Source organism: Tetrao urogallus (assembly GCF_951394365.1).
Source record: "Tetrao urogallus genome assembly, chromosome: 4".
In the NCBI taxonomy this organism is placed as follows: Eukaryota; Metazoa; Chordata; class Aves; order Galliformes; family Phasianidae; genus Tetrao; species Tetrao urogallus.
Window position 1 is genome coordinate 46,582,240 of NC_136817.1, and position 9,701 is coordinate 46,591,940.

At 44.7% G+C, this 9,701-nt stretch overlaps 1 protein-coding gene across 1 annotated transcript in view; it reads right to left on the reverse strand.

The window, feature by feature from the left end:
• The window catches only part of SLAIN2 (SLAIN motif family member 2), a gene marked incomplete at its 3' end in the record, with an annotated part of 30,436 nt that extends 23,715 nt beyond the window's left edge, over positions 1–6,721 (reverse strand). The window contains exon 1 of the mRNA XM_079534674.1: positions 6,366–6,721. Coding sequence (XP_079390800.1) covers positions 6,366–6,712 — 347 coding nt within the window. The 5' untranslated portion in view covers positions 6,713–6,721. The remainder of the gene's footprint in view (positions 1–6,365) is intronic.
• Between the last annotated feature and the right edge of the window lie 2,980 nt (positions 6,722–9,701).

Genomic DNA, 9,701 nt, shown 5'->3' on the forward strand with positions numbered 1-9,701 from the left:
TCCTTACAAGCACTCTGCCCACAAGAGAAGCTAAGAGCCCATCACACATTTACATCCTTGAAGATTCCTGGAAAGAACAGGATCTGCTTGATTTTCATAGTTCTATTGCAACAATTATACTAATTGCTGTACTTAATGCCATTACCTGCATATAGACAAAGTCAACATTTAACACTTAACAGCACTCAAACGCCTTTTATTCACTCTTTTTAGCATCTCATGTACTCTTTTCCATCCTGAGGTAGGGTTACACAACACAAAAGAGTCAAAGGCAGCCAAGCCAACCTTGGTGCTGAGCAAGGAGACGCCCAGCTCCCTGGCAGCTGGCATGTGTTTGAGAAGTTCCATGCACATTTGAAGTGTTTACAGTAACACCCAACACCATGGGCAAGAAGTGCACATTCTCTTTTTATAGATGCACATGCTGAGTATCTCGAACAACCTTACAAGACTAATTACAAAGACAAAAGTGATTATTTTCTGCAATTTCCAACTGTTGCATTTGTTTGACAAGCAGTTTATTTACTGATACAATCCAGGCTCACACAGTTCCTATTTTTGCACTCACCCTCTAACCAAACCCATACTGCAGATTTCCCACCTATTTCCAGCCAGTTGCTTTTCCTTTGTTTCATTCTACATTTAAAAAAAAAACAGAACTGTAGAATGTAGAATGTATACATTTCATGCAACTGCTCCATAAGCAGCACATGTGCACTAATGCAGTAACATGATGGCTCTTTCAGGACAGTTTCTTCCATGTTGTGCCATTATTAATTCCCGTTATTATGAAGCAGTGATCTTTATCCCAGGTCTGACAAAGAGCAGCTAATTTACATTTTGAAACTGATGCAACTCTTGCTTTGCTTAATTTAAGTTTTAAAAATAAAGACCAAGAGCAAGGTGATGCGCTGGAGCAATGCCTCTACTTCTTCCTCTCCTCCCAGTAGCAGAAAGGGAAAAAGGAACAGAAAGGATACTATGGAATTAAAATAAGGATGTAGATACAACTTCACAGAGCTCAGTGATCTTCTTTGTCCAGTTGCTGTAGGACTCTAAAGGCACAGGTCCTCTCTAGCGGAAGAGCTTCCCAGAAAAGACTTCTTTCCATTCATGACCATTTACACATTCAACAGCAAAATAACTCCACTGAATGGCAGCACAGCCACATTAAGACTGAAGATTACCAATGACTTCATACATCTTTAAACACCATTAAATCACCTTCTAAAAACAGGAAATGGAACATGTTTGAGGAAGCAGGCAATTTACAGTTACCACCCAGACTTCAAATATTAACACATCAGAAAAACTACACTCCAACTGATCCACAAGAAAGCAAAGACTCAACTACAGCTTAGTGACACAAGATCAAGTAAATGAAGACAGTACACGAAAAGAAACTTGGGAGCACCGACCTATTTTCTAACAGCTTTAAGAAGCTCAGGCACATGACTGTGCTGCACAGGAACATTTCCTTCCTCCAGCTGTCACTAGCTGGAGTGACAGAGCATTCTCAGAGCAGTGCCAGCCTGAAATGTAAAGCAGTCAGGGGCTCCGCTGATTAGTTCTAGGAAGACGCAGCACAAAAAGGGAAAGGCTTTTGCACAGGGACAATCGTCACTAGGCACTCATAGGACAATGCCAGCCTAATATGGTGAGTTGTAGCATATTGCACTCAGGCACAGGTGAGCTGGGAAAAGCTTTGAAGTAAGAAGACACAGAGGAAGGAATGGAATTTTGCCGTAAGGATTATCTCCCCTGATGAGCACACCTCCCACCACATTAAGATACAAGGAGCTGGTTGCCACCAGCATGAAGCCAGAAGCCTAGATTCCAACTAGGAAGAAAGGAGGAGTCTTTGTACCAGAACTCTTTTAGAGTTGAAGTGCATGAGAAAAACATGCAGATGAATAACAAGGTGAAAATCTAATTAAACAGAATACACCAAGTGCAAGAAATTTGACTTAAAGCTTACTTATTTTAGTCATATTAAGCAAAAACCGGTACAAGAGAGAATGAAACAAGGGAATGGATAAAGCGTGTTCCAGACAAAAGCAGGATGAAGAAAGCTACTTGATGCGAAAGAAAAATAGATAAGTGGGTACAGATCAGTAAGAAATTCCCCTAAAATATCCAGGAAAAAGCTCACGAGAAAGAGCTACTAAAAGTAAATAAATCTGACAAGAATACAGGGCAGTCTGGGAAACACCGTTCTGGGCACAGCAGTATGAATCTAAACTAGAAAAGCTTCAGAACTCTACCAACACCTACAAGGAGGCAGAAATGTGGATCATGCCAAAATAAGATGTGATTATGAGGTAAACTTGGGGAATACCATTAAGACAGTAAAGGAAATCTGTCTCAAAGCTTTCATGATAACCAAATATGAACCATATTTAAAAGCCAGGAATATCACACAAGAAATTAAAAATGGGAAAAGGTTTCTTTTCTTTCTGCAGTCCTGGAGCCATCCATTCCACAATCAAAAAGATATCTCAGAGACACTGATCTTTGATGTTATGAGTTATTACACCTCAATAACTAATAACTTGCGTAACCCTTAGTCAACTTAACATGCTGCTTTCCACATCTTCTTCATAGTTCGAGGAGCTGTTATCAGAATTTGGTTTAAAAAGATAAACTTTACATCCGATTTATACTTAACCTGCCAGTATCACCTTCTCTTTTACTTAAAGCCACAAGCCAGGAGCTGATCAGAACCTGTCCAGGGTCCAAGAGGGCAAGGCAACATTAACACAAGGCGACTTTAGCAGTCGAGCAAAAAACACTGCAATGTAATTCCAGCAATGGGATTTCATTCAGGTGCAGCTCTGGACTGAAACACACCACATTTTACTGGTTCACCACGGCAAACTTCAGGGTGTTCAGCAGATATCAAGCAATTAGATGCAAGATGATCACTACAGATGACAATCATATTTTTATCCTCTATCTCTCAAAGCAGCAACTTAGCCAGCTAGCTGGAACAGATGACTAGATCAGAAATGTAAACTATTAAAAATAGGTATTACTTTAACAGAAATAGCTGCTGAATGATGGTGTGTATAGCAAGAAAAGCACTCGCTTTCCATTTCAACTAAACAGAATACTTAACTAATACACTGAAAATATCAGTTTTCACTATTAACATAAGCAATCCACCAGTAACTTCACTTTATGCCTTCTGTCTGAAAACAAACTCAGTCATCCATGAGCTATCCCTCACCTTAATGGTGGGCTTTACATGGAAGTGACAGGCAAACACTGGGATGGGCAGGGTAATTTCTAAAGCAACACCACATGTAGAGGATGCAACTGCTCAGAAGTTCACTGTGCAGTGTGCATAAAAGAGACACACAGCAACCTCTGTACAGTGCAGTATGTGCACATCAGAGTAAGTTCTGAAGAAAAATCGCTATGCTTCGCTCTCATATTTAAAAGAAAGCTTTTCAGAAAGCTTAGGAAAGTGTGCGACAAGTTACTGCAAAGTAAGTGACAATGTGGGTCCACAGGACTCTAACTCCAGTAATTGCCCACATGTACACACTTATCTTGCAATAAATGAGACAAGTTGCTTTTTAAAAGCAGCATAGCAAACCACCTTGCACACTGTTACCAAGTCATCTTCAGCATGATATACACCCACGCCCAACCTTACCCAGCAAGTGAGGCAAGCAGCTGTACGCTGTGTCCTGTTCCTGTGAACAGAGCAGGCCTGAACCGAACTCTTAAGAGGCCTAGCTGAAGTGCAGTGCTGTGTGCACATGCATACATGCCTAAGGAGAACCTTCTGTTCTATATCAGAAAGTCTGACCACCGAGACAAGGATTCAGAAGCACTAATCTCACATGAACACTGAAGGTAAAATAAGGCAGTTTTATCAGTTTGTTATTACAAGGCCGTAGACAATTTCATAATGGGGTATGTGAATACAAGGACTGAAAAGTGTCCACATTACACGAAGTTGAAAAGACAAGAGATAACCAGCAGCCTTCACCAGCTATCTCTCACAGCCAGGTCCTCCTGAAATCAACAGCTAAGACAGATCTATACTTCTCCATGCAGACAAACCAACAGACAAATTAACCTTTTAAGCATAAGCTGTGATTTAAATTTAGTTTGTTTCCATCTGAGGTTTCCCCAGTTGGTAATTGGTCATTGATCTATACTGTTGTAATCCCGCAGTTTAAACGGGCTTTCAGGTTTAACAGCAGTGATCCAAATCCATTTGAACCTTGAAGAGTTCACACGAGGTTTAACTGAGTACATTCACCCTTTTCAGTCGGTTCAACTACTTGAATGTCCTTGCATAAGCAAGGCCTTACAAGCAGGATCTTCATGAAGCAGTTCAAGAGAAATCTACTTACATCATCCCTGGTATTTTTTCACAGCATCATTCCTGTTTGATTGATCCACTGAACATTTTCTACTTCATTTAGAGCAATAGCTTCCATTTATCAAATGCGTAAAGTCTTCCCACCCTTGTAAGAAAATATGTTTTAAATCTATTCAGTGTCTCAACAGTTGAATTAAGTGTCGTTCAGAAATTGCAGGAGTTCAATATCCATTTTTATAAAATAATCTAGAAAATGTCATGAGCCAACTTTTCATCTAGCCAAACCACACTTATCATTAAGTGCATATTAAATTATAGCATGAAAGGACATATTGATATTTTTTGATGAGTGCTACAAGTAAATTTTTAAAACGACTCTTCTCCAGTTGTATGTTTTTATCTCTCAGTCACGGAGAGTGAAATTTGATATGGTAGTCACTATAATAGGAAAGGAACAAAAGCTTACACCCTGTTGTCTTTTGAGGACTCGAATTTGCATGGGAACATGACTGAAGTCACAACAACAGGCAGCACAACGTGCCAAACACCTGCCACCAGCAAGTGCAGTGCTGAGTGAGTTGTGCCGCCTGCACACGTGTCCAGAAGTGCATAAACAAAAACACACAGCATTTATGTTGTCACTGTAAGCTGTGACATTAACTTTCACTGAAGAGGTTCATCAACTTGTCCGCAATTTAATATTAACATAAAGCTAATAACGCCTATTGCCACTAGAAAATATCACACTCAAAACATTTGCCATATTACTGCGAATTTATTGTGTGAATTCACAATGTTCTATTTCCCCAACGTGCTCTCAACCAGTAGATTACGGGGCGTAAGCTGGGAAATAAGAGCAGCTACTTTGCACAGACTCATCCTCTGGAAGATGATGCCTTGTTTTAATTTAGTAAGCTTGTGTTGGATTAGAATAAACTTATGTTCTCATACTCCTCTGTGGCTCAGGCTGGATGTCAAGCAAATGACTCCTGTGAGGCAATACACACACTGTATCCTCCCTGAGCAACTGAAATGATTTCATGCATGGGCAATGTTTAAGTGTTTTTAATGGTGTCAGTTACTCAAATACTTTTTATTATTATTATTATTATTATTTTTATTATTATTTTTTACAATCTACTTGTCTGAGCATTAGTACTTTAAAAATACTTCCATTAGTCCTAGAAAAATACTTCCGCAGCTGAGCTTGAAAAGCAACTCTGACTCAAATCAAAGTGTTTCTGTTACACTTATCCTCTCAGAACACATTTTTCTTGTGTTTCTGCTAATGCTATGCTCCTCCCCACTGCTTCTCCTGTAACTCCTACACTGCTCTTCTCAACTGGTGTCACGGGAAACTTCAGGCAGCTGCCGAACAGCATGACGCTAAGAGAGGTTTGAAACCTCCCTGGCAGCTAGCAGAAGCTCATCTAAGTGCAATAAGGACAAGATAACAACCTCCAGCTGCTTTTCTGCCGGAGCAGCAGGCAAACCGTCCATTTAAACAGAGAGGGACTGCCTATAGTAAACTGTGGTCCTGCATCGTAGCATGATAGAATTGCAGGGGTTGCAAGGGACCCCGGGGATCACCCAGCCCAACTCTCAGCTAACACAGGCTCCCTACAGCAGGTTGCACGGCTGACAGCCAGCAACAAATGAAAACGCGCAGCGCCGCATTCTGAGACAGAGCGCGTTACATTTACTGCCTTTACAGCTGAAAGAAATTCAGGTCAGGCGCACATTTAAAGAAACACAGCAGCAGCTGTGGGCTGGTTCTGCGCTGCCTCACAGAACGCCTCCGCACCGCCTCAGTACGGCACGCTGCATCCGCAGCACAGCCGGAGCCGGTTCCTGATGTCGAGCCGTCACCGCGGCCGAACAAAAGCATGGGGCTGCGGGCCTCGGCAGGGCAATTGCCACGGGCGAAACCCCCGCAGCCCACGCCTCAGGGCGAGGCCTCCCCGGGCTGCGGGCCCTGGGCCGAGGCCGGGCCTCGGGCTGCTCCCCGCCTCCCTCTCGTCCTCACCAGCTGGCCTCGTCCTCCTCGCAGCACGCCAGGCGCTCCAGCTCGTCGGGCCGGAGAGGCGCCGCGTCGTCCGGCGGGCCGTCGCTCTCGCCGCCGCCGGGTTCCTCGGGGGGCGGCCGCCGCGCCGCGGCCCTGGGGCTGAGGCAGCGGCCGTCGGACGGAGAGGCGGCGGCGGGGGGCGAAGGGGAGGCCCCGCCGCCGACGAGGCGCTTGGGGCTGGCGGGGGCGGCGGGCAGAGCGCCGTGGCGACTGCGAAGCTGCTCGTTCTGCTTCTCCAGCTTCTTCACCAGCTCCTGCAGCTTCCGCACCTCCGCGTCCGCATTCACGCTCGAGCCGACGTCCTCCATGGCGCCTGCCGGCCGCAGGGCGGTCTGCGCGATGAAGGCTGGCCGCGCCGCCCCGTCTACATGGCCGGGCGGCCCGCGGCACGAGAGGGTGGCGGCGGGGCGGGGCGGGTGCTGCCGCCTCCTCAGCGGCGCCGGCGGACGGCGGAGGGCCCGCGTCCGGCCGCCATCTTGCTGCCTCCTTAGCCCGCCCGAGCCACGACGTCACTCGCGTAACCTGGAAGTGCCCCGCGTCGGAGCCGGGCGGGTGTTGGCGGGCTGCGCCCCATGCTGCCTTACCGCCCTCTGGTGCCCTGTGGAGGCTGGGACCTGCGGGCGGCCGTCGTGCTGAGGGAGGGAAGAAGGGAGCGGGGGAGCTGTTGCTGGGGTGGTTATTAGACTGCGGAGGAGCTTTGGCCTGGGAACAGGGACCTTTACTCATCGGTGCCGCATTGATAGCAGCCCTTGGAGGATTGCTCTGTGCGTTGGTTTGTAAATCCAAATCCTCTGCACCGTTTGGTACCAAGTGCCGTAATGAAATCCAGGTAAGTTTTGTGAGCACAGCTGGCTTTGTTAGCAGGGCTTGCAGGCCTCCGTAAGGCAAGAAAAATGGTAAGGTTTGTGATGATAAGGACATTTGGTGTCGTGATGACACTGCTGGCAATTCAGTGGTTGGTGAGTGTAAAAGTGGTCTTAAGTTCGATAGAGACATTCATTCTAACTGAGAGCATTAATACAGCTTCCTTCTTTTCCTACCCTCAGTCCAGCTGTTGGTGGCAGGACGAAGAGTCACGCCGTTAAAGTAGTTTGGTCTTTTCTGTCCTGTAGACAATGTGCTGAAAGAGCTGGGCAGGCAGCATTAGGAAGGATTGGGGTCATTGAGCCTTGGGCTCCTTGGGACTGCCCAGTAGAACTGTTAATCCTGCTGCTTTTGGGGCCTCCTGATACAATGGCACAGCTATGGGTCTGAGAGCTGCTGGTATCCTGCATCTCCCCTCCACCTGTCCTCTCTGCAGTCTCTACCCCCAGGGTTCCTGCCCCACCTTATCATCCCCTGCTGACATTGCTTTGCTTCCAGCAGCACCAGCAACTATTCCTCCCAGCAAGATGCACACTGCAAAAACATGTGTGGGTAGTGGGGAGGCAAGTGAGGAGAGGAAATAAAAAGGTGTTGCTGAATCATCTGCTATTTTTCCAAAGTGTAAAGGCAACTGAGATGAACAAAGGGAGTTGCTGGTTAATAGTCACCATAGTCAGTGGTTGAATAGCAAGGACTGTGACCCTGCTTTCTCATCATCTTGTGCAGAGGGTTTCCCTGTCATGTTTTGGGAGGGGAATTGAGGACCAGGAGCTGATAATGGGCTGCGAGCTTCTCATCAGATTCCAAGCTTGCTCTGGGCAGATGTGACAGGCCACACCTAAGCTGAAGCCTCTGGCTGACTATACAGAATAGTTACAATTGGTAGTAATGCCACAAAAAATGAAATCTTCCCACTCTGTTGCAAGAGCAAGTGAAATTTGTCTGCCTGTGAAATTAGATGTTGCAGATACTCTTTTTTTTTTTAAGTTTTTTTTTTCTGAGCAGGTTGAGTCTGTGGTGTCTATTTCACATGCGTAGAGAGGAAAGGGAAAATCAGTGTTTCTGCAGAGTCTCATGGACTCTGAAAGCCCCTCTGTGCTCAGCCAGTACGGTCAGCATTATGTGCTATTGGAACAGGCAATAGCAAAGCTGAAGGGCAATAGATGTCTACCTGTGTATGTAACGTAGGTCTAATTCAGGATACGTGTGAGCAGAAGAAATGGGGAGCAATCCCTCCAAAGCACAAGAAGCCTGGGTAAGGCTTGTATGTCACTCAAGTAATGCAATTTGTCTCTCTCTGACAAGTGGTTCCTGAGAAAAAGACCTCCAGGAGCTTTGTTTTGGTGCCCTTTGAGCTTCCTAGCATGGACAACTTTATTTTTTATTTTTATTTTATACAGTTGTAATTTGCTGATTTATTTCTAGTGAAAATGTTAAATTCTGACTTCCATACCTTTATTTTAATTGTCACCTGAAATAACAAAAGAATCCTCAAAGGGAGTAGATAAAGATGGACAGTTGCACAGTGGGAAGTTGACATTTATAGCAAATATTTAACTTCAAGCCTGGAAAACTGGATTGCTTTTTAAGCAGATTTGTTTAGTCTCCTGAGGAAGATTGTTGCCTGCCAAAGGAGGTGTTCAGCAGGCCCACACACACTCTTGCTAGGTGGTGTTTAGATAAACCTTTGAAATAAAAGGAATCATTTGTCATTACAGTATCTCATGGCATGCACAAACATTGCGTATGTGGTGGAATTAGTGTCTGTCTCTTTCAAAGCTAGTTTCAAAACCCTAACTGAAAGAACCAACATTGCAACTTTAATTATCTATAAAAGATATCTGAGTACATCTGGTCTCCTCAGTGGTGAGAAAATGTATTTAATCCATTGGCTTAGACTTAGGTTACCTGGAAGCGTAACTATGCTTTAGAAACTGTGAGCATTAGTGAATTTTTCGAAGACATCTATGGGCAGAAGAGCCTTTACAAATCTTTTTGCAAGCAGATGGTCTGCTGTATTTTACTACTCATACCTCTTAATGTGAAAGAAGGACTACATCCGTGCACCATTCTTCCTATGCTGTTACAAGCCTTTCTGGAGGGCAGCAAGGTTCCAGCTGAGTTCTGCCAATGAGATACACTTATCTGGGGTATTCTCAAGCAGAGTGTATCTGTTTGACATGAATTAACAAGCTTCTTTTTTATGCACAGAAAAGGTGTTTAAACCTGCTTTTTTCCTCCAAATCTGGAATGACAAGAACTCTAGGGTACTGCACAGGTTTTCTAATGAGGCTAGTGTTTATGGCATGCCATGTGGCTAGAAAATGTGGGACTAAATAATCTAATTTAACCTTTAATTTATATTACTAATTCAGAATGATGACTCTTCAAAGATTATCATCAGAGTTGAGCACTATAATAAAAGTCCCATAT